At 33.7% G+C, this 26,653-nt stretch overlaps 1 protein-coding gene across 1 annotated transcript; it reads left to right on the top strand.

Moving 5' to 3' along the window:
• Positions 1–981: 981 nt before the first annotated feature.
• Positions 982–18,977, top strand: LOC111000944 (serine protease inhibitor 88Ea). The gene is made up of 8 exons (XM_022270553.2): positions 982–1,112; positions 10,669–10,957; positions 12,320–12,487; positions 14,020–14,281; positions 15,032–15,130; positions 15,839–15,969; positions 16,449–16,575; positions 18,802–18,977. The coding sequence occupies exons 2-8, from the start codon at positions 10,676–10,678 to the stop codon at positions 18,960–18,962; spliced, it is 1,230 nt and encodes a 409-aa protein (XP_022126245.2). The 5' UTR covers positions 982–1,112; positions 10,669–10,675; the 3' UTR covers positions 18,963–18,977.
• The last annotated feature ends 7,676 nt before the right edge of the window (positions 18,978–26,653 follow it).

A 26,653-nucleotide genomic window follows, 5' to 3' on the forward strand; every position in this document is an offset into this window, starting at 1 on the left:
AACAGTGTTAATGTATCATTTGTGCACAGATTAAATTATATATAACCTGACCAACCTAACGTTCAGAACGAAAAAATCTCCTTATTAATGCATATAACATAATTTAATTCAAAAGATTGCAAGTATTGAAACAAGACAAGTCGGCCAGTCATACATAGGGTTGCCAACTTTTATTGACAAATAAAACGTATAAAAGTGGTTTGGATAGGAAAAAATAAAGTATTAGGAAGAAAAATAAAGTATATTTCAAATTTTATGTTTTTTTTACTTTAAAAACGTATTTTTGTGTGCTTTTAGCACATGATAACAATTTCTTGTTATCTTTAAATGTTACAAAGCTTGTTTGACAATCAATATTTTAATTTAAATAGATAAACGATTCGTTTTTAATTAAATTTATTGATGCTCTATTTCTCTCTTCTCGCCACTTCAGATTCATTACAGAAAAAACTCTTTCAGTAAAAGTAGAAGTTGCAGGAACGGAGAGTAGGTAAGAAATAATTTTAGGTAATTGTAAAACTTTTGTTATTTTAGCTTTTTTAGGAGTCACTGGTGTGTCACTATCAGAATTACTCGTCATTTTCAGCATTAATATTTACTCGTCATTTTCAGCATTAATATTTACTCGTCATGTTCAGCATTAATATTTACTTTAAAATGCATTCTTCACTTTTAAACAAAACTAACGGACCAGTTTTGTACAATTTCGTCGATAATGAAAGACATCTGTGGACTGTGAGTTGTCAGATGTCACAACTGACATCTAACATTTCGTACAGTAATTAAAAATTGTTTTCATAATCCGTTTTAAATATTTCGTTCAGCAATTATGAATCGTTAAGTACCCATAATGAGTATTTTATTTTACGCACCACAGTAAAGGTTGACAATAAAGTATTTTTGCATACTTTATTTGTATGTAAAAGTATAAAGTATAATTACCAAAAATAAAGTAGGATACGTTATTATAAAGTATGGTTGGCAGCCCTAGTCATACATGTTACAAGTTTGCCCCACAAATAGTCGCCAACGAGTTCTCTTTGCTTAGTTCGCATCGCGACACCGTGGTTTTCTGACGTGTTGTGTGTGATCGGATATTAAAAACAAAATCGGTGAGTCTTTATTCGCTTCAGCACTGATAGCGTATATATAAACACTATAGTAATCTTAATATCGTGTAATAAACGTGTTTTTCATTCTAACAACATATGTATTTGTGTTTGTAGTTTGGAAAGCCTGTCTGCCTGTTTCATAACAGTCTTATTTCACAAATATTAAGTTAATGTTGCTCATTTTATAATATTTAAGATCGAATAATTATTATATTATTAATAAAATATAATAATTAAGGATCTTAAAAATATATTTCTATATTGGTGTGTTAGTAATAATAATAATAGTCTTAAAACAGAGACTTTTACATTAAACACATATACATATTATATCAATCTTCTTTTGGAAATCACTTCACTGTACCACTCTCTCTATCCAATGTCTGAGTTGTGTCTCTCTTTTTCCCTTGGGTACCAGTGCGTTAGTGTCAAATAATGAACAATCTAAAAAGAAGAAGTTATTAAAAGCAATTCAATATTTTGTCATTTGGACTATGGTTTTTATTAGTTTATCACCTTAGTCTTTCTAAAAAAATCTAGGGCCAATATGTAATACATAATTTTTATTTAAAGTTAAATTGTTTTTTAAGCTTAAATTATAGGTTTAGAATTTATTAGGAAATTTTTAACAAAACACAGTAAGTAAATTCAACAAATAGTTTTAATAAATTTTATGATAGCCCTCCTTAACTGTCAAACCCCACTGTTTGGTGTGGCCCCACGTTGGAAAACACTCGTTAAGATTATAAATATATAAATGATAACAAGAAAGAGAATTGTAGGTAGCACAAAAAATTGTTAGTTGGTAGTGTCATAAAATTCAGAATCCATATTGACATTGTCACACACACATACACATGACAATGTCTTAAAAACGACTTTAAATACGTAACATAAAAATCCCGCAAAAGTGTTGATCCTTATTAGCGCACTTTTTCAGTCAAAGGATCAACACAAAAAAAACACATAACAAACTATTTTCAATTGTTTAAAGTGATACAAGTGTAAAATGGTGTCTGTAAACAATAAAATCGCGCTCGCTTTCTAATTTGTGTGACGTGTTGTGAAATTTTATAGTTGTGTTACACACATGTATTTGTCATTGCCCGGTTAAACATTGTATGCGTTTGATACCTGTGTTGTGAAGAGCTCGTATTGACATACGCAAATTAGACCTAGGAATGCAACGAATAAATATTTTTTAAACAATTATTCTTATTTTTAATTTTGTTATATTTACTAGGCACTGGAGGCTGATCACCTACTTGCCTATTAGATTTAAAAATGACCATGAAACAGATTCAGAAATCTGAGGCCAAGGCCTAAACAGGTTGTAGCGCCACCGATTTTATATTTATTATTACTGCTTACACTGCTAACGTTTATTTTTTTCTTTTACAAAGTATTAATATCATTATATTCTTATCTTTTTTGCGGCTATGGCGCAAACTAACTGCTGTGGTCTCTGGCAGAATGACCAGCACTGTGGAACAGTCTGCTCCTCAGCATAACGCTGAGCCAGGTCCAATCACAGTCATAGCAGACGCGCATTATATACTTAAAACATACCTTGTTCTTAAAGAAAAAATTGTTAGCTATTTTCTTTTTTTCTTTTGTTTTTAAGTATATTAAATAATATTTAAGTGCGTGCTCCTATTTCGCCATGCATCCAGCCGATAAAGGACAAATCTTTGTTTTTTGTTTTTTTTATTATTAATGTCATGTAGAATATGGTATAATGCTTGCAGCTCCTTACAAACGTTGTTAAAAAACATGGCGACTAAAGAGTGGTGGAGAGTTTATTGCCAGTTCTCCTCCATTCTTCGCTCTGATTACAGAACTGGCAGTAAATGTAAAATTAGATGCATTTCTTTTTTTTTTACGTTCATATACATATGAATAAATGATTTTGATGACGTCAGTCCAGCTAGCCGTTGGGTTCGCGCGGTCTTTTGTTCTGCTGAGGTCTCCACATGCTGTGTGGCCTGCTCACCAACACATCAGGTTCTCCAAGTTCTCATAGCCTTCGCGCATTTGTTGACATATGCAAGATTCCATTGGCGGAGTTGGGTCAATATGTTTGCATTCAGTGCATCAGACATGTAATAATATTTATTGTACACATTTTCCTTGTTGACCACATCGGATTTACCAGAAATATCTTCATAAATATTAACAATGCTTATTATAACATAAATATAAATCATAATGTGGAACGGAAAATTTATGAGGTTTGAGGCAAAATCAGTATGGGTATTGATTTTTTTTTGTATACCATTCAAAATTTATTTATTCATACCGTTTGCCCCCTGTTCTATAAAAAAAACAAATTAATAAAAATTTCCGAGTGTTCAATATTATTGACAGGTTTTCTTCTATGTTATATAAATAAAGATGAATATATATATTTCTAACCAATATATTTATATTTATATAACATAAATATAAATATATTGGTTAGAAATATAATTAAAATTTAAAATGTATTCCTTGAACTCCTTGAACCTTGAGGAAGGTCTTTAAGCTAAATAAAAAAGTAAATCTTACACTATGAAAAGAAAGATGTATCTACTTAAAATGAATATAGACTTTTATTTTTATTTTTTATTTATTTATTATTTATTTATTTAAATATTGTATATTTATAATTTTTTAGAAAAAATTTCAAGGCAACATTCAAAAATATATACTTAGGCGAAACGAACTACGCAGAGGGTAGAAATCAAATTCAAATTTAAAATCTTTAATTTTAAAGTAAAGAGTCCATTAGGGTGTCACCCCCAAAAAAGGTGACACCCGGTGCGGACCCCCCCCCCCTTTGCTATGCCACTGGTTGGAAGGATTACAATGGCGAAGGATACAGCAGTAATTGATGATAAGCTATTATCAGGAACTGCGTATACAGCTAGTAAACATGAATCCATCCACTCGATAGATAAAGATAAAACAATAATCAATAGAACAAACAAAACTGTTTGTATTCCGTTAGCGAACGTGTTCGCTGGAACTTATGCAAGAATTGCGTTGGTGCGTTATGAGCGAGGATTTCCCAATATCCCCGACCGTTGTAGTCCAGAACCTTATTTTATACGAATACAGGACGTCCCAAACTAACGACTTTGAATTGTCCAGTGAATAGGCTATCTCGCTTTTACAATAATTACTAATATTACCTTATGAATATGTATATATATTCATTATATTATTATTCCAGCAATATATATATATATAGAGATTAAGCGGCGTAAAAAACTCTCGGTACTCTTTTAAAAAAGCAAATCATCAAACAACGCATATTTTAAAACAAATATAGCAAATTAATTAGAAGTAGCCTGCCCACTAATCCCAGGCCCTTTTATCAACGAGATAATCGCTTTATAGTAAGCCTTTTTACACAGTTTTTCTTTAAAACATAACTACATACTTATGCTAACATAACTAACAGAAATATAAATTGAACAATTGTATAATGCCGGCAACATTTTTATATTTCCGCATGTTTTATATTAGTATTTTTTATTTAACGATACCAATTAACCATTTGCTACATAATTGTTAACGGTACATTACCGTAATCAGAGATTTGTGATTCCGTTAGCCGATATGTAGGTAACTTAATTCCCGCAAATTTACGACGTCTCGGTCGATTCAGCCGTCTAAATACATTTGCATGATTTAATCTCTAATTAGATTCAGGGAGATTAAAATGTAATGTACGATTTATTGTTGACAAAATACTTGAAGCTTTTGAGACGTGATGCTGGAGAATGTTAATGATAATAAAAATAAAATTAATTGCAGCTAACTTCTTGAAAAGTAGCCCATTAGCTGCCTACAAGACTCGTAGCCCGGCTCTTAAATTTTCTGATGATGATGTTGATGATATGTACGATTTATTTAATACGTAACAATGTGTCGAGTACTTGCAAAAAAGATTACTGTTTCATCTACTTTCTCCAGGCAGCTCGAAAAAGAGTTGCTATGATAAGAAACCAGGCTAGCGCACTTTAAAATGTTGTCATTGAAGAATCTTTGTAGTTGATTTGTTTGCGTTTAAGATATTTAAGGTTGCCCCAACTTTTAACTAAATTAAATTTTCGTGTACCCTCATAAAAATATAAAACCCCAGAACTCCCAGCATCCCAATCGTCTTAGAACGCGTTTTGGCCAAAACTAAACCAATATCCAAAGCATGATAAACAAGCCGGGTCTGGATATCCGTAGTAGTACCCACATATTTAAAACAATATTTATTTAATAATAAAAATTGTTTATGAATTGATGTATTTTCTCTTTGTATTTGATGGTTACCTATACATGCTTGTCAGATTAAATAATATTAAAATCTAATTCCAACAGACTTAGATTTTCATAATAATATTAATAACAACAGAAATATACAGTGTTTACAATATTCTTATCCTACACGGTAATAATAATAATGAAACTTAATAAATATAAATGAAAAACAAATTTAAATAGTTTGGCGCCAGTATTGCTTGTACGCAGTTCAATACACAGCTGCATTGCCATACTTATTTGTTGAGAGAGGAAAGAACCAGGTCTGGGGTGATAAATATTATAAAAATATTAGTTGTTCTGAAAATATTAAAATGTTAACTATGTTTATCTGTATCGCAAAAAATGAGTGTATTTTTTCGCGATCTCCCTTTCTTACCCTTTCTCACTCTCTCTCAATCGCTCTCTCCTTTTTCCTCAACAAAAATGCTGCACATCTTCGTGACGATCCGTAAAAATGTTACCCTAAAGAAGTTTCTTTCACTTTAACTTCAAAAAAATTATATTATTACTAGCAGACTCGGCCTAGCGTTGCTGCGGCTAAGGTTTTTGTTATATTACATAGTAGTAAGCAATTCAAGGGAAACTGTAGGAGAACTGATATGAAACATTGGTACTTTTAACACAGCGCCATCTGTTAGAATTGTATCAAATAATAAACAAATAAAATTGCGACTATAATTAAAGATCTAAGCTGTTCTATCGCTTAAGTTGGACCAGACTGCACACGGTGTGCAAATATGATTGATATCGGTTCGGTAGTTTACGAGTCCATCGCGGACAAACATCGTGACAGGAGATTTATATATACATATTGAAGATTGAGTCTATAACGTCGCTTCATCCTATTGACATGAATCGCCAGTGAATGACACCAGCGATTGTATAACTGTGACGCGGCGGACTTTCTCTGATCTTGCGAGGGAAATCCATTATGACGTATTCTGTGAACGCCTTCAAACACAACTGAACTGTTTGAAATTTTTGCTTTGTTTAAAACGAAACAAAAGAGAAGAAGAATACAGTGTTAAGAAAAACTAAGGTAACCAATCAAATCAAATCAAATCAAAATATCTTTATACATTTAGGTAAATATGTACACTTATGAACGTCAAGAAAAACAAATTAAATTAATCGTAAATTTACATTTACCACCAGTTCGCAAGTCAAGGGCGAAGAGCGGGTAAGAAGAACTGGCAAGAAACTTTCCGCCACTCTTTAACAGATGTTACAATAACAATTAATAACTAATGTGGAAATGAGCAGGGCACATGTCAAGAGGACCAGAGTAGTGGAGTAAGAGGTACTAAACTGGTGCCAAAAGTACAGCAAACGGAAGAGAGTGAGACAACATAGAAGGTGGATAGAGATAAAGAAAGAACTGGTACATGGCAGAAAGTGGCACAGTGGATGTCAGGATTTGGAGAAGTTCTTTGCCAAAAAGGGGCACACAGATACACTAGGACCAGCTGCCAGTTAACGTATTAACAATAATAATTAATGGATTGCTAAGAAAGTGTTTTTTAATTATAAAATACGCACTATCAACTGTATAAAAATAGACATGCAAATGTAAAAGTCCATTATTTTTTCATTATCAAGTCCAGAGTACCTAAAATGGCACTTTGGACGTTAAATAAAATATAAATGTTTCCAGATTCCCCTTCCAAAAGCTAGTTACGTGTGGAGAAGAATTGGCAAGAAACTCCACACTCTATTAAAATATCTTTTATAATTGTATACATTATTTGTCAAAACTTTTACTATCCCTCCTCGATTAGCCTCCTATTTGAGAGGACAAAACTTTGTTTTTAATTTATTTTATTATTCTTAATTACACAAGATGTCATATGGAACATGGTGTAATGGTTGCAGCTCCTTACAAACATTGTGTAAAAAAACTTGGCGATTAAAAAGAGTGGCGGAGATTAGCAGTTCTTCTCTTCCGTTCTACGCCCTTGATTTGAGAACTGGCAGTAAATGTAAAATTAGAATCATTTAATGTATATCTTTTTTGACGTTCATAAGTGTAAATTATGTTACCTATATGAATAAATGATTTTTGATTTGATTTGCGATTAAAAATGTCCGCTTTTGAGGTCAAATTTCATGCTGACTTCAAAACCTTTACTTGGAATTACCCGGCCGAAGGTTGTCATTACTCACGCTTACGAGAAGGTTGCAAGCGTGTACTAGGAAATTCCATAAACAATTTATTTTACCGTTTTGACACTGAGTTTCTCGGTTTGACCTCAGTGAATTATTAAACATGCTACAAAGGGCCTGTTTCACAATGTATGGATAAATTACCAAATAGCTATGCGACACATAAATTATTTGAAAGATAAAAGTTCCGAAAGATACTTCGCATTTCATGACGAATAACGTTATCTGACAGTCGTGAAACGCAAACGAAAAAATACTGGTTATCCTACCAACAAGTAATAAATAGCTTATTTGGAACTTATCCGGACATTGTGAAACAGACTCTTAATGTACAGTAACGATAAATATTTTACTCTCAAATATCACACAAGTTATGGACATATATTTATGAATGAGACGAGGCTGTGCTAACCATTATTTTGTTTTATGGGACGTCGAGGCTTGTTTAAAGAACTTTATTTCTCATTACAAAAAATGTTTTTTGTTTACATGAAATACTTAATATGTATATACCAAATACACGTCGCCATTAGCCGTCTCAATTTTAGTCAACTATGTATTCTATCTAACATGCATCTTTAATGCCTTTTTGAATTTGTCAAACGCACCAAAATTGCGAATTTTAGATGTTAATTGATTAAATAATTGCACACCCTCATACCTAATAGATTTCTTCAAATAATTTGTACGCGGCTTTGGCAAGATAAGCAAACTCACTCGACGAGTATTGCGTGTAGTTGTGTATTTGATTTTTTTAAATGATACAATATTCCATCCTTCAGCTAACATAAATTATATTTAATTACAAACAAATACGCTGAAAATATAGCAAGATGGAATACATGATACATTTTACTAGAAAAAGGTTTAGGAAAGGGAACAAACAAACAAAAAGTATTAAATACATTTAACTAATTGTGATTTAATTTATTTAACTAAGCCCAAGATAATAATAATACTGTGTTCAGATGGCTTAGGCGCGTACGCAGTAATGTAGACCTATATTGATTCAATCCTGATTCATAAAGAGTTACCAAACATATATTTATTATATATTTACAAAATATACTAATGTATAATTAATATATAATACTGAATTGAACTTTATTAATTTAGGTAACCAACTACACTTATGAACATCAATAGAAAAGATTAAATTATTTTGGAAAAAATTTAAATTATGTCTAAATAATTATAACTTATATTAATATACAATTACAAACTAAAAATATATCTAATAACTAACCTTAAAATTTAATTATTAAAAAATATTATTAAAAGGAGTATTAATTATTACTGAATTTACTAGTAACTACACAAAATTTAGTGAGTAAGTAGTAAATTTAAAACTAAACTAAAGTACTAAATTTACACAATATTGTCGAAAAATGTATAATATTTAATATTATAGATAGGTACACAATATCGCTAATTAAGGTTAGTTATTGTTTTTAATTAGTATTATGTATGTTATATTTACGTAATTTATATCGCTGTGTTTACGAACATACATATAAAGACGTCAATAGTGGAGACAGCATTCAGCAGACAGCGTCTTTGTTATATCTGACTTTTAAATTTGACTGAAGTATTTCCGAACCTTTCGACTTAGGGTTCTTCAAGTAAAGAGCGTACCAATTCTTAAAAGGCCCGCAACACACTCGCGAGCCCTCTGGCATTGAGAGTGTCCATGGGTGGCGGTATCACTTAACATCAGGTAAGCCTCCTGCCCGTTTGCCCCCTGTTCTATAAAAAAAAATCGTCGTCACATACCCCACAAACCGAGTTGGAGAACACATAATAAAGAACTAATTAAATTATTATTTTATTATTATTATAATATCATGTTATGTGTTGAATGAAACAGGCTGGGTTTCCCCAACGTCGAATGGGTGACGAGCGTGACTAATCCTTGAGGTTTTATTTACAATGCGTATTACGTAGGCATAACAATATAAAATAAAAAATAGCCTTCATTCAAGTACTATAATTTAAGTTAAACATAATTAAAACCTGACCTCTAAAGGAGTGAAGAGCCTCCATATTCCACTTTTCTCTCATCTTCCTATTTTTTATTTTATATAGAACAGAGGGCAAACCGATAGGAAGCTGATGTTAAGTGATATCGTTGCCCATGGACACTCAATGCCAGAGGGCACGCTCGCGTTGCCGGCCTTTTAAGAATTGGTACGCTCTTTTCTTGAAGGACCCATCTCATTTTTTTATTATTATTTTTTATATACAACAAGGGGCAAACGGATAGTAAGCCTGATGTTAAGTGATACCGTTGCCCATGGACACTCAATGCCAGAGGTTTCCCAAATGCGTAGCCGGCTTTTTAAGAATTATATCCCTACATCTTTTATATCATCAACCCAAGTTTCTGGTGAGAGTCCGCTCCTTATTCTGTCCATTATGGCAGGTAATGATAATTTGAAAATCGTTCCAAGTGCACAACTAACTAAAGATATAAGTATGTGCTTGGTAGATAGTACCGGGGACCACAGAACTGGTGCTTTCTTCAAAATCCTTCCAACGGTCCCTGTGGCAGCCTTTAACACTGGCAGCATTTCCTTGCTGAATATAGTCGACGACCAATCTCTCTCCGAGCGGCTTGATCCTTTGGCGTAGAGATGTGGGGTCACTCTGCATCTTCTACCGCATTTACCATGGACAGTGTACAGAGGAGTTGTTCGGATTACCTGCAGCTGAGTTTCATCATCGGACGTCGAGGCAGAATACGAAATTCCACCCGTATCACCTCGACGTCCGCCGTTACACAACTGAGCGTTTTTCTAGGCAGTTTTTGCCGCGCACCCACCAGGTGGAACCAGCTGCCCACTGAAGTATTTCCGAACCAATTCGACTTAGGGTCCTTCAAGAAAAGAGCGTACAAATTCTTAAAAGGCCGGCAACGCACTCGCGAGCCCTCTAGCATCGAGAGTGTCCATGGGTGGCGGTATCACTTAACTTCAGTTGAGTCGAACCCGTTTGCCCCCTGTTCTATAATCTATAAAAAAATAGTTGTTTTCGTCAATTTCTATTTTCACACACACACACACACACATTTACACAAATCAATTATTTACAGATAAAACATGCTGATATTAACACTCTTCATCGCTGCCATAGCGTCGGTACACGGCCAGTGCTTGGACAAAGATGTCTCTAAGGCGAATCCAGAATCCCGAATCGATTTATATAAGGGCCAGCTACACTTTACATTGGACCTCTTTAACTCCATAAACAAAGCTGTGCCAGAAGACAACATATTTTTCTCGCCGTTCTCCGTGTACCACGCATTGCTATTGGGATATATCGCTTCCGGTGGAAGGACGGAACAGAAGCTAAAGCAGGCTTTGAAGATATCAGACTCTTTGGTAAGAATTAATTTATTTAAATTTGGAATTGAGAGTGTCCATGGGCGGCGGTATCACTTAACATCAGGTAAGCCTCCTGCCCGTTTGCCCCCAGTTCTGTAAAAAAAAACTTAAGTAACTTCAAAATAACTTTAGCCATATTGTCTTTTATTAACATAATTTTTACACATTTAAAGAAATAATTTTTCAACGGATTGAAGTTATGTATTATTGTAAACTTATAATTATGTATTTAAACATAATTTTAAATTTATCTTATAAAAACAAGTATTTTAATGATAAATTTTTAATATAAATATTTAATTTGGAAAAAACAAAACATTTGGTTTGAAATTCGATAAAACGAAAAAGCGATAGTAAAAAGAAGACTATAATGCCTCATATCTCATTCTCCCACGTAAAATCTTATGAATTTATGTTGCCGTCTCTTTTTTCTGTCGCTTTTTCCATTGCATCCGGCTCAAAATCACAACGCTTCTAAAGAAGTTTCACTTCAATAATAAATCGTTTGCAAAGATTTTGATACATTTTGGACATATTAACTATCATAATAAAGTCAGGTTATTTATAATTGTTGTCAAGACTATAATATAGTTAGCTCTCCCACGTTATAAAGGCACCTTACTTTTAAAAATTATGAATAGTGCAAACATAAATCTAGCTGTCTGACAATGCAATTAATCTAAAGTAAAATTTACACATAACATTGACATGCAATTTATATAAAATTGTTTGGTGCAATAAAAATTACTGTAATGGCTTGCATCCTTTGATTAATGGACAGATAAGTAATGAAGACATTAAATTTATTTATTCACAACATACACTGCCTTCACTAATCCAATAGGATAATATCGAAAATATTTAATGCCCTGCAAACAAGGATTTACACAAAACATAATTGAGCTTAATTAGATGACGTCTTTTAATTAACACACCCAACTTATGATAAGGACCTAAAATTAAAGTCAATATATTTAACATAGTTTTATTAGATTAATTACACAAACAATGCATTTTAATTGTGTTATCGGAAGTGAAATTTGGTGCCAAATGTACTTATATCTACCAGCTCTACTCAGTAGTCACTAGTCACTAGCTGGTCGTCCATATAATACTAACCATCATATGGAGTTTCCATAAGTGGCTTGGCATACACAAGAGAGCAAATTCTAAAAGGCCGGCAACGCACTCGCGAGCCCTCTAACATCGAGAGTGTCCATAGGCGGCGGTATCACTTATCATCAGGTGAGCCTCCTGCCCGTTTGCCCCCTGTTATATAAAAAAAATACAGAAGATCTACTTGGGTTAACCGGGCCTCCTAACCATATCCTTGAGCCCAGTCTGTATTCTCATTTCCAGGACAAGGTGAACCTCCTCACGGCATACAGAGTAGACAAAAGGTCGCGAGCGATGAACAATAACAGTGACAGTTACGAGTTTACAAACGCAAACAGGATGTTTGTGGACAGCGGCCTGAACGTCAGACAGTGTGTGCGCGACCTACTTTTGGATGAATTGCAGGCATTGGTAATGTATTTTATTATTTAAAAGATTGCAAGTGTTTCAGAGTGGTGTTCTAATTTTAAATTCAAACTGTACTCTCAGTTTGTAAACCACATTGCTGTATGCTTGTCTAATTATTTAAAAGATTGCAAGTGTTTCAGAGCGGTGTTCTAATTTTAAATTCAAACTGTACTCTCAGTTTGTAAACCACTTTGCTGTATGCTTGTCTAATTATTATTTAGAAGATTCTAAGTGTTTCAGAGACGTGTTCTAATTTTAAATTCAAACTGTACTCTCAGTTTGTAAACCACATTGCTGTATGCTTGTCTAATTATTTAAAAGATTGCAAGTGTTTCAGAGTCGTGTTCTAATTTCAAATTTATACTCTGCTGTAACTATATGTAAGCGATATATAGCAATAAAACATACATACTACATGTATGTATGTTTTCTTGCTGTTTGCCTAAGACTCTCATTTTGGAAGGCATTATATACCAAGAGCAGAGACAGATTCTCGGTCCTTAAAGATACACCTCTCTTTTAAATAAATAAAATAAACAAATAATTAAAGTATTTTAAGTTCCCGTATCACTCGAAACACATGCAATTGACTATTCTGTGTATGTGTCGCAGCCAACTAACTTAATCAGCCTAGCCGTTTAACTAACGGCGTGAAAGATATTCAGAGTGGCATTAAGTGGAATTACGTTTAAATTAACAGACAACATGGCAGGTAATAAAACGACATCGATCCAAGTCATTTGCCTAGCTGTTTAATCAACTGGCTGAACATCTTTCAGACCGTTAGTTGAATGGTGCTGTTTAGTAAAACACCTAGGCTGTTAATTGAACGGTTAATTAAGCTGCGATATTTGCACGGTGAACACACATTTGCCTATGAAATAAAATCATCAATTCTATCTGAGGCTTACATTTAGTTCTCCCCACTGGATTATTTTATTGGTGGCAGTCAACCAAGCCACGGTCGTCACTAATCTCTTAAAATGTGAAAGTTGTATCTGTTTTCTGATGATCTTCATAAGAAAGCAGCTGACACCGAATCTAAGGCGTCTGACCCCAATCACCTACTTGGCTCAAATAATCAATCAAATGTCAGTAAACAATTAATTTTAAAAAAACGAGAGAATGCCGTGGTAAATTTGGCTTAGCATTTTTTATCAACTTATGCAATTATAATTATTTTGTCATTATGGAGTTTTATGGCCGCGTTTACGCTACGTCACAGAGATGTGAATACGCGGTATGCGTTCTGTCCCACTCTAACGCACCTGCGCTACGTCAACGATCACGCCAGACCTATATGAGACGCAGTAGGCGATCTGTCCCGCTCTAACGCGTATTGGCCGCTGTATTAAATCATCGTGTGTTAGGCAAATAGCCTGCTACGGTATATCTTGATTTGGTCGCCGCGCTCAAAGTCCGCGATAAAATCTATGTATGTAATGTAATCTTAGTAGATTAAATTTTTTTAACAACTTTAAAAATAAAAACTGCATCGCAATATTTCGGATATAAAACCATGGTTCATGTTTCAGAACTTCCATGAGAACCCAGTTGCAGCCCGGGAAGAGATCAACGGCTGGGTTGAACGCGTTACAAAGAACAACATCAAGGATCTGATACCCGCTGACGGTGTAACAGAGGCCACCAAGCTGGTGCTGGCGAATGCTGCGTATTTCAAGGGCGTGTGGGCGTCCAAGTTCCTGGTGAAAAGAACGAAGAAGCAGGTGTTTTTTGTCTCTGAAACCCGACAGACGTTGTGGCCTTTTATGAGACAAAAAGGAATATTTCATTACAGTAAGTTTTTGACAATCTATTAAATGATAATCAAGATTATATAATATATATATATATATATATATATATATATATATATATATATATATATATATATTAAATATATCTTATAAGTTATTTTATATATAACTTCTGGATATGCACTTCTTGCACTCATCATTTTTATTTATTGTTTTCTTTTCTTACTAGGGTTGCCTGGAAGGGATCGCTTGTTAGTGATAAGGCCGCCCGTTGCATCCATTGTAATTTTTATGTATTGTTTTATTTTTGTTTCTTTGCAACGAAGTGTAAATAAATAAATTATTTTTTCTGCTAGAGTTAAGATCAGTGGTGGTTGTTAGAGGGATGTACATAACCACATACTTTATGGCAATAGTTTTAAACTTTACGCCAGTTTCAAGTAAAAGATAGAACAACTACACGCGAGTAAAAATAAACAAACACATCAAAATAAAACAAAGAGATGAGCAAAAACAAAATATTTTTACAAATATTAAATCTTAATATTATTATTGATTATGAAAGAAGATAATACATTATTAAACAATAAACGATAGAGCAAATGGCAGGAGATTTTAGTCCGAAACGCTCCACACTCACAAATATTACTGCCAACAACACGAATCCTTGCTAAATGATGAGGTGTTAATCTGGAAATGATAGTATTTCTCTCTCATTACTAGGGTTCCCAGGAAGTCGTTTATTAGCCAGGCGTATTCTGTTAATGTGACAAATTAAATTGCTTCTCAGTGGTAAACGACGACCTCGGAGCACAAATCCTGGAACTTCCATACAAGGGCAACGATATCAGCATGTACATACTTCTACCACCATACTCCATGAAGGAAGGTAAGCAACAAAATATCGCTATACTTTGATACTTTTGTGTACAACAAAGGCGCAGGATGATCTTCTTGTCACTAGAGACTCCAAGGATATATTATATATAATATAGTATATATATATTATATATACTATATTATATATACGATATGTATTTATTTGGGATCTCAACTGGCAACAACTGTAATTTGATCCTATGATCAAATCAACTGTCCAAAAACCCTGTATATAAAAAATTATGTGGCTTTACAAATGTTTAGATTAGGTTAGATGAATAAAATGATCATGAAATAGATACAGTATTTCATGATCATTTTATTTTTATTTTTTTATTTGTCATTCTAATAGGCAAGGATGTGATCAGCCTGTGCCTGACTCATGTCGAGTTTTTGGATCTAAGACTGTTTCCTCATAATACCTTTGTCGTTCGCACCAACACTGTTCTGACACTGTTATACACACATAATTATTACTATCTCTGTATATGTTGGTATGACCTCACTGAAAACGGATCATCACAAAATTTTTCTTTGAATCATACTATTTGGATATGTAGTATGTATTTAGAAAACTGTAGTCATTCATATGTATTTTTACGCCATCTATCGGTAGTGTGAACATAACCTCACTATGATCCAGCGGTTTCAATGATTTTTACGATCATAAAACAGTACAAAACGCCGCTGATTAATTACTATTAAACATTATTTACAGGAGTATCGAATATAATAGCCAAGTTGACACCGGAACGGCTAGCCGCAGTGGTGGAAGAAGGCTACATGGGACGGGAGGTTGTCGTTGAAATACCCAAATTCACAATTGAAAGGAGTCTGCCTCTACGGACGGTGAGTTATCACATAATTTTTGGGTGACCATCTACTTTAAAGAAAATAATAAAATAAAAGAGCGTACCAATTCTTAAAAGGCCGGAAACGCACTCGCGAGCGCTCTGGAATTGAGGGTGTCCATGGGCGGCGGTATCACTTAACAGGTGAACCTCCTGCCCGTTTGCCCCCTTTTCTATAAAAAAAAAAATAATAATATGAGATGGACTGATCACATCAAAGACTCGTCTCCGAAATATTTATACCTGATACTTAGATATGTATTATCGACCCAGAGAGGGCTTCTTACGGTCCGAAGGTTGGGTCAGTGCTATAGATATTGAGAGAACATCGAACTTGCATACAAAATCGTATGGACACATTCCATCTTTGGCTACGTCTTTAGTATATTTTTTTGGTTTTATAAATTTTTTGCCGCTGTAGGATTACAAAAAACTATAGTAAATAATATAAGAATGATAAAATAATGAATATTACAGATATTGGAAAGTCTGGGTGCGGGCGATCTTTTCAACGCAACATCCGATTTTTCATCTCTCACTGATGACCACGGAATATACTTCGACGATGCCATGCATAAGGCCAAGATCCAAGTCGACGAAGAAGGTAAGGTTGCAACTATTACTTAGATCCACCAGCCAACGATCTCGTCTAACAATATCATGAGGACATTTCAGTAGAAATCGCCTTGACTTGGCGGGAGACGCCTGGCTCTCCAGACAGCCCTTGAGTAAATAAAGTTCCATTTTTGGAAGAGATGAGTCAATCCCCTGCTCCCTTATTTCTCGGCCACATGCAGGCCAAATAATCTACCTGATAAGCTATAAATAAAACAAAATTATTTTTAAAACTTTCTAACACAGTGGCCAAACTCCAAAAAAGTACATAGTTCTTTTAATTTTTTGTCATCGTTTCTTAAAGAAAGACAAATGGAAAAAATATGGAGTTGAGTAGTTTATGTATCCATTTCGAAAGACCGATACACGATTTAAATAACTTCGCTCATTAGAAAAAAATCTAAACATAGCCAACCTTTGACCCTTGGATATCATTATCTTAAATTTATATAGAACATGATATTGAAATTTACACCATATATTTTATCGCAACCCCCGTAATCCATTTCAGTAAAAAAGTATAAAATTAAATTAATTTAATGTTTTACATAATTAATTGTTATTACGGGCCGGCGTGCCTTAAGGCTCCATCTCTCTATTGCGCACCGTAGTCGACCCCAAGACTGACACAGCAATTCGTACAAGGATAGGGCCTTAATTACTAACATTGGATATTTGCTTTTGCTGAGTATTAAGAATATTTAAAGAAAAACACTTTTTAACGGATTATAGTTATGTATTATTGTATTTAAACTTATAATTATTTGTACAAAATTTTAAATTTAAACCGACGTTTCGCGTGCTTTACAGCGTGCGTGGTCACGGTGACTGAAGACAAAGGTGTTAAATGTCAAAAAGTATTACAGCTGCAGAAAATGATGTGTTATCTGTATTTATTTCCCCGGCTAAAAGATGTAGGGTTTTTGCAGAAATTGCTCACGGTGTCCTCCATTTTCGCGGATTGTTTATTTTGAGATTTTAATTTGGATATTATTGGATCCCAGGTGTTTGATAGTTTTAGGCCGTCCTCTCTATTGAAATTGGCGTGTTTTTTGATTTCAATGGCTTCGCGTACCAATCTTGGTAAGAATCTTTTTTCTTTCGCAAGTACTTTCGGTTGGTCAAAGCGTATGTAGTGATTAGGCCTATCTAGTGTGTGTAAATTGTATTAATGGAAGCTCGTTTTAGGACCCGGCTAATTCTATCTGTAACTCCCTTCACATATGGCAGGTAAGCTGGCTGGCAAGGAACTGTTTGTGTCTTGTTTTTGTTTCTGTGATGCAGCCGGGGGATGCGCAACTTGTTTCGGTGTAGCACCTGTTTGACATGCTGTAGTTCCTCCTTGAGGTGGGCCGCATCACAAAGACGTTGGGCTCTCTGAAACAAACATTTACCGACAGAGAGCAGTTGTGACGGGTGGTGGTGGGATGGTGGGTCACAACTGCTCCGTTAAAAAGTGTTTTTCTTTAAATGTGTAAAAGTTATGTTAATAAAAGACAATACTATTAAGAATATTTTGTATCCTGGGCATACCTAACGCGGTAAGACGTCCCGTTTTGAATGGGACTGACCTTTTTTCCAATTACGAGTGCCGGTGTTCCCGAAATGAACGTGGGACGCAAAATGGTACCATTATCAGAAATCGCACAAACATTTGAGCAGCAAATATAAAAAAATGGTGCCAAGAGTTTCATTCTTATTTGAAATCGTCACGAAATTAAAACAAATTTGTTCTTCTGATAAATATAACTATACATTTTGGATAACTATATTTTGTGATTCGTTATTGAAAGGGGGCTAGAAAAAATGAAACGATGAAGTTAGCGACATCTCTATGATGGAACGAAACTTTTTCGTAAAAAAATTTACATAGGTGTCAATAGATGTCTCTATCTTCAGAATTGTTGTCAAAATGAAACAATAAATTAATACAAAATAATATTATTAGGCACTTTAATAACTAAAATTGAGCCTACTGATTAAGTTAATTTACATTATATTTTTTAATTAAAAAATATATATATTATTACAATTCCTTCACTATTTAATCGAAAGGAACTTTGTTCCATCCGGGTGTCTCAAGTTTTTATAATGATTCCTTTTGCAAATGTGTGAACCTTTTTGTATGTATCTTTGTTTATATCTTTAGTAAAATTATTATATAATAATGATAGCTGGAAAATAATAAAATAAATACGTTAAAATATAATTGCAGGAACGGTAGCAGCAGCTGCAACAGCATTGTTCGGATTTCGTTCGTCTCGTCCCGCGGAACCCAGCGTCTTCATAGCCAACTTCCCATTCGTATACATTCTATACGAGAAACCTACGAACTCGGTTCTCTTTATGGGAGTCTTTAGGGACCCCAAGAAATAAGTTTGACTGAATAAATATATTTCATTTAACACAATCTGTATACAAAGTTTAACTGTTCTAAGAAATCCGCATTCAATTGTTTTGACTTTTGACAATCTGTCAAAAAATATTCCGTAACCATGTCAAATGTCAATGCGTGACAGCGCGCGTAATGTCTCAAATATTTGAAAAAAGTAACGCGTGTTATAGAAAATATTGTTTTAAGACTGGAAAGCCTAAATTTAAACTATATTTTCAGCCAGTAATTTACTATCACCGTACAGTTCTATGATCTATGACTTAGAAATTTCCAAATTGTTTTTAGAATATTTTCGTTTGTAAGATGAGTATTTTATATATAAGATGTTTTTTGTATAAATTAGTGCTATTGACAATAGAATTATAATAAGTAGCGAACATATAACAAATTTTTCTTGTTTGTATTTTTATAAACGAAATTTGTGTTCTGCACATACATAAGCTTTATTTATTAAATAATATTAAAACAATGTGTTGTTTTATTACTAGTTTAGGTGTTTTGATAAAATTATTATAAAAAAATAAACCAACTCTCACATGATGTGAAACGTAACGCCGGCATGGACACTCACTGCCAGAGGGGTCGCGAGTGCGTTGCCGGCCTTTTACGAATTGATACGCTCTTTTCTTGAAGTACCCTAAGTCGATTTGGAGAAGCTACTGAATGGGAACTGTTCTTGAAGTTGGAATATACCTCACCCATGAAACCTTTTGAGAAATACGTACAAACATACATTTTCCTTTGATGTTTATAAGATCACTATGTATTTAAATATTGCAGATTCCTGCTAAGTCAGTGTTTTTTTTTAATTTATAGACATTTCGCTGTCACCTTTGATATATGCATACGCATCATTAAAAAAAAGAAAAGACGGTCACAACGATACGTTTAATGCAAAAAAATGAGATTCCAGGTTAAAATTAAATGTTAAAATGTTAAAATCCTCCTGTATTATCCATCAATATCATCTTGCGACCTGTCAAAAACATCATCAAAGAGCTCTTGAAACAAGACTTAAGTGTTATTGATGTTCTAGAGCATACATGGGCAACCAACTGCCCTTGTGCCGAATCCGGCCAGCTGTAAGATGTGATTCGGCCCTCGAAATATTTTGAAAAACACAATATAAAAAACATTAGGTATTTACACTCACGGCCGACCGATCCAAAGATTTATTGCTTCTCAATTATTCTAAAGTAGTTTATTCCAGATTATTCCTTCATTTTGCCTTTATTCTTGATGACCCGAACGTTAGTTCGGTTCTACTTGAGCTACCGAGGTGATGACTTGGACAAGCGATATACTAGCATATTGCTTGAGATTGTGTGCATCTTGAGTGGTTAACTGTTATTAAGTAAAGTAACAAAAATGAAGTGTGGTGGAATGAAACGAAAAGTAAATACAGAGGATCGCCAGTTTCAAGAATAATTCTTTTTTTATTTTATACAATGGTAAGCCTACTTGTTTGCTGTGTAATGAATCCACTTCAGTAATAAAAGAATTCTCTATAAAGAGCTCTCTATAAGCATGCTAGGTTGCACTCACTGACAGGGCATTTAAGAACAGGCGAAATCCAGAAGCTTACCGGAAATTTGAAAAAAGAGCAACCTTTGTCTCGTAAACAAAGAACACAACTTGATAATGTTATGAAAGCTGGTTTTATACTCAAAATTGGCAAAGGCATTAAAACCATTTGCCGAAGAAGAATTGATCAAGGAGTGTTAGAAGTTTACGGTATTTTGTGTGCTGAAAATAAATTAAAAGTTTTGTTCAACGTATAGAAATGATGGCTAATGATATAAAAACAACATTGACTGCCCGTCCGTCGACCTGGCTGGTTTTGAATAATTTTCCATAGCTTTAGACGAGAGCACCAATTGGTCTGCTATTCATTCGAGGTTTTGATAAGGAGTTAAATGTTACTGAGGAACTTCTTGCATTCTGTTAAAAGGAACTACACGAGAGGATACTTTTATTGAATTTCAAAAGATATGCACAAGTTGGCGTGCCATGGTCGAAATTGGAGTATGCACTGATGATACACCTTCTATGGCCAGCTTACGTAAGGGCTCATCAGAATTTTGAATAAAAAAGCAACAGAAATAACACAGTTGCTGTTTGGTAACAGTTACATTGCTCTCTGCGTATGATATCTGCGTAGTATATTATGCTCTATATACTGAAGAACCAAGTTACCGTCAGAAACATTTTCAAACTGTCTCAGTTAATTTGCTACTTCTATAAAATGTAATGTAGGTAAATATTTCGTGTATTTTCGTTTATCTTCGTTTATCTTCAGTTATTTTCGTCTATTTTCGGTTATTTTCGTTTATTTTCGTTTATCTTCGTGTAATTTCGTTTATCTTCGGATATTTTCGTCTATTTTCGTGTATTTTCGTTTATCTTCGTTTACCTTCGTGTATATTCGTGTATTTTCGTTTATCTTCAACTATTTTCGGTTATTTATCTTCGGTTATTTTCGTTTATCTTCGGATATTTTCGTCGATTTTCGTGTATTTTCGTTTATCTTCGGTTATTTTCGTTTTATTTTCGTGTATTTTCGTTTGTCTTCGGATATTTTCGTTTATCTTCGCATATTTTCGTCTACTTTCGTGTATTTTCCTTTATCTTCGGTTATTTTCGTGTATTTTCGTTAATCATCGTTTATCTTCGATTATTTTCGCCTATTTTCGTTTAACTTCATTTATTTCGTGTATTTTCTATTAAATCGATCTTAGTTAATAAATAGACACAACGTACAAGACTGATTTGGAAAATCTTTACGTCTTTGTATCAGTGGAAATAATCCAAATATCGATGGAATAGTTTCCCAAATAAAGCTTAAGTGTCTCATTGATTTCGGTGTATTTCACTTTCGTAGTTTGTAACAATTGCAAATTTAATGATTTAACCATAATGTACAATTTTTTAAATTTCATTTTGTTATTTAAAATAACATTCTCGTATTATTTCATGTCGCCAAAATATTATCACTACTTTAAAATGCAAAAGCAACTTTTAAACGCGGCCCGCGAACGTATTTGAACGTGTTTGGCCCTTAACATGTCAAAGGTTGCCCATACTTGCTATAAAGCATTACTCACGTAGCAGATACAACTTCAGATTTTGATATCGCAAATAACCTAGGCGTTCGCAAACATCCCATAGTTACTAAGAAACCCAGTTCTTGGAGTACATTCGGGTTACACCCTCCACAAACTTTCAGTACGTAGTTTGCCAACTGTAAGTCCCGTCTGCTTTCCAATTAATTGTACCTCACCATTCCTTAGACAAATAATGTTGTAAATCCAACCTTTGGTCCCTTTGGTCCATAAAAACAGCAGAGTAATGCTTCAATAATAATAAGAAAATGATAAATTGACCTAACGCACTTAGAAAGCTAGCACGCGCGTATGAGTTTGTGTGTGCGCTGTCATATTAATTGTGAGTTTTACGCCTTGCAACTTTTTAAATAGTATTCACAGATTAACCGAATCGAGCGTTATCTGGGGTTAAAACATCTGTCAAAATTATATACGCTGACTTCTAGAGACTTTCACAATCCGTTGGAGCATATTCTTGAGCAGTTTTGGCTTCAGCGTGCGACTCTCATAGCTTAGCTTAGGTCGTGGCTTCGACTCCCGGCTTTAGACTTATGGATTTACTTTCTGTGACGGAAAACAGTGTGAGTTCGACATTTAGAACAAATATTTTTTTTGTAAGGACAGGAGGTCCTGACTTTAAGCGATACCGCCGCCCATGGACACTCAATGCCCTCTGGCTCGCGAGTGCGTTGCCGACCAGCTCGGAGTAATATTGTGAGAATTGGGACGCTCTCTTCTTGAAGGACCCTCAACTGAATTCGTTCGGAAATTCAGTATCACATAGTGGTGGTGAGCGGCAAAGACGTTAAAACGCTCAGTTGTGGAACCATGGACTGGGAGGTGAAATGGGTGGAATTACATTCTGCATTGACGTTGCATGATGAAACTCAGCTGCAGGCATTAATCCAACAACTCCTCTGAACACTCTCCATGGTAAATGCAAATATATTTATAAGCTAGCAAAAGTTTGACGAAAAAGCTCTAGAAGTATATGTGGAAAACGTTTGATATTTGCGTTTTACAATTTAAAAAACAAATTATTTTATTATTTTATATATAATGTATGCCTCAAATTTTTCGTAGAAACACAAATTTCTATTAATCCACGCTGTTTTGCAATGAAATTGAAGTAAAGAGGTATTAAAAGTATTTACTAAATCACCACAGAACAAATAGACGGCTAGAAGCACATAGTCTGTGGATTTGTTGTCTCTGGTATTTGCTATTTACATCTTTAGAAGGCAATGTCCATTTCCGCTTTTTACATTTTAGTATTCACTCCTATTTAGTGTTTTACTAAATAAAGCTGGCGTTGAATATGGAATTCAAAGGAGCGAATACTAACTATGGAATATATTTCTATCGCTAGCTCATCGATATTAACTCTGGTATAGAGGTCTGGAGGCATCGGGGCAACTAAGGAGTGGAGGCCGGTTCTAAATAATTTTCCAAATAAAATTTCAAAAAATTTAAATCATTAAATCATGAAACCAAGCAGATTTCTTTAATTTTTAACCAACATATAAAAATATAAACACTTTTTTACAACAACGCCCTAATAATTAATTAATTAACGTAAGATATTGTTCTTATAATTATGTTCACACAAACATTTTAAACATTTACAAAAATATATCAAAAGAAAAGTTGTTTACTTGTGTTTACTAGTCGGAATTTAAACCATTTTCTGATGTCTCTATTCTTATAGCCTCTCTTGTGGAGGCCCCCTTTAGCCCCTTCCTTAAAACTTGCCCTGCACATATGTATTATAAAACGAAAATCTTAAACAATAGAAATAAAAAAAAATATCGGTGGCGTACATATCTGGAACTTTATGAAACAAGGTTTCAAAGGCGAAATCCTTCATTGTTCCTGTAAATTTGTGTACAATCCTAATAAAAGTTATTAAGATCTTATATTAAATATGTATATAAAGATAATATAAATATTTATTGAAAAATCAGACCTAGAAGTATAAAAGTATCAATCATGGATATTTACGCGGTACAAGAAAAGTCATTGTGACTAGCATTAGGTCGAAAAATCAAAGACGCATATCCAGTTAGCGATCCAAAGTGAGCCTTGAACTGCAAATTTACTTTTAAAAGAAAATTCGCAGCATCTTGATCCGCGTCTCACTCGTACCCAAATCTTCCAGATTAAAGAACAATGAGTGGAAAGCGTGTACTTAAATCCATCGGAAGTACGTCGTCGATAGGATCTGCCCACAATGGAACTAATTACATCGTGTGGCGGTGGAACCAGAACAATGGCCGGCGGAGACTATTTCTATTTATTTACATGCCTTTTGTTTGACCATTGCAACGAAGGTTTGCGTGCTAAGGAGGTAATATATTTGAAACTAAGGAGGTTGGTGCCAAGAAGGTTTTTATTTTAAAAAATCCTGTTTTTTACCGTAATAGTTTATGCTAGTTTCAAGTAAAAGGTTGGGAAAATACACGCGAGAAAAAAAAAGAAACACATCAAAAGGAATTTAATCTTAATATTATTAATAATTATGATATTTTTATTACCTTATAATACTATATAATACAATAAAGGATAAAGCAAAAGGCAGGTTTTTGTCGGAATTCAGAAAAGAGATGCGGTCATATTGGGAACAATAATTTTCCTGCTTTTTGGAGGCTTATATAGACTAGGAACAAATATCCCTTTTACGTTCGTACTCATCGATTAATGGTCCATATTGGGTACTTAATTTTAATTTAGTTTATTTAAAATAACCCAGTAAGCCAATATTTAAAAAATGTGTTGGATCGCCTTGTTTTAGCTGCCCAAACCGTTCAATTATGTACCGTATTCGTCTTGAAGTTCATGTTTTAAAATCCGGTTATTTTAAATGTCACAGACATTAGACATTGTTAATTTATAGCCACAGGTCAAGGTTGCGTTACCGGAAGTTTAATAACTATTCGTGCTAAAAATATTAAGTTTTTACTTAAATTTTAAAACATACAACACAGACAAATGCATTTAAGGAAGTAATTAAACTAAAAAAAGGCGCAATAGTCCACAGACTACAGTTGATAAAACAACATGACAGTTTATTTTTTTCTTATTGTGTTTTTTTCTTTTTGTATTCATTAATTGGCACAGAGCAGGTAAAAAATAATACTCGGCTCAAATATCTCTTTCCAACTTCCATTTTATTTCCTTTGGAGTAGACTCTTGGGCCTTGGCTTCCAGTACACAGCTAGTTTAAGATTGGCACCTGGTAGTACTGCTGATCTCCGAGCTGGTTTTCCTCAACGAATAAGTATCGCATTGCTAGGAATACTAGCATTAAACACTGTCTCAGTAACTTTTATATTTGTTTTAATTTTATATTTATCAAATGTTTAATGTTTATCTATTACAATGTGAGATTTTTTTTAATACTATTAGTATATAATGTAGTGTTGAATATAAATTTTGCGTAAAATATATTTTCATTTGTGTTCTGTGGTGGGTTGCCGCGCTTTCTGAGACTAAATTATCCAAAATGGTGGATATAAAACTGTGATTTATATTATTGTTACGACCGATAGTTGCGAAGCGAGGCATTTTTGGAGAATTAAATGTTTTGTAATAATGACGTTTGTTCATATTTGTTGAGTCAAGAAATATTAGCGTAGCGGCAAAGTTTGGTAGTTTTCTTCATCTAATGATGATTAAATATTTTACTAGTCATGTGATGTACAATATTTATGTAACAGTGAGAACTATGTCAAAACAATTTCACTTAATTAAAACCAGTTATAGTGACAATTAAAATTATTCATAAATGTACTAAATAAAATTTCAAATTAGATTGGGAGGATTCTACCATTATAAACGAAATGGCGAAGTGCATCTCACTCTATACATTATATTAAGTTTCTCGTATAAATAAAATATTTTTTCTTGTATTGATAAAAAAGTTCTTTAAACATTATAAACATAACTTTATGCTTATTAGAGTAAGCGTTGTATATACAGAACCCTTTGTAATTTTCTTTATTATTAATTTATTTATGAAAATTAATTAATTAATTTATATTCAGAAACCAGACATCTAGTGTTGGTAGCTGGTGAAACTTTATTGAACAGGGGGCAGCACAAGCCGAATTAGAAATATGGGTTGCAGATGTTGAATAAAAACAAATTATTATAAAAACATTTTATTAGCAAACTTAAGTAGGAAAGTAGAAATATATAAATTCCATAAAAAAAACTGTAAAATTGTAAACATGGTATAGTTTTAACATTCGATGTAAAAAGATTGCGTTGTATAAAAATATAGCAACATTTAGAGCCAAGTTAAAGAATTATGATTCTATATGTTTATACTATATTGACGCATGAAAGTCAGTCTTCTATGTAAGACTTACATACGTCAACATTACATAATCCTCAACTTTGATTGTTGCACTAGTTGGCACGGCGCAGGAGTCCAACAAAACCACTCCAAGAAATAGCAACATTTAGAGTCAAGACTAGGTGGCATGATTCTGTATGTCAAAATCCATCCAAACTTGACGAACGACAGTCAGACTTAGGTGTGAGTCTCATTCTGACGCGCTAAGTAT

The sequence above is a fragment of the Pieris rapae genome, chromosome 23, assembly GCF_905147795.1.
Source record: "Pieris rapae chromosome 23, ilPieRapa1.1, whole genome shotgun sequence".
NCBI lineage: Eukaryota > Metazoa > Arthropoda > Insecta > Lepidoptera > Pieridae > Pieris > Pieris rapae.

Bases quoted from the DNA above. Each gene is read 5' to 3' on its own strand.
- LOC111000944 (XM_022270553.2), top strand. From the start codon at position 10,676: ATGCTGATATTAACACTCTTCATCGCTGCCATAGCGTCGGTACACGGC. The intron at 12,488-14,019 runs GTAATGTATTTT...TTCATGTTTCAG, and splicing joins TGGATGAATTGCAGGCATTG to AACTTCCATGAGAACCCAGT. The intron at 15,970-16,448 runs GTGAGTTATCAC...TGAATATTACAG, and splicing joins GGAGTCTGCCTCTACGGACG to ATATTGGAAAGTCTGGGTGC.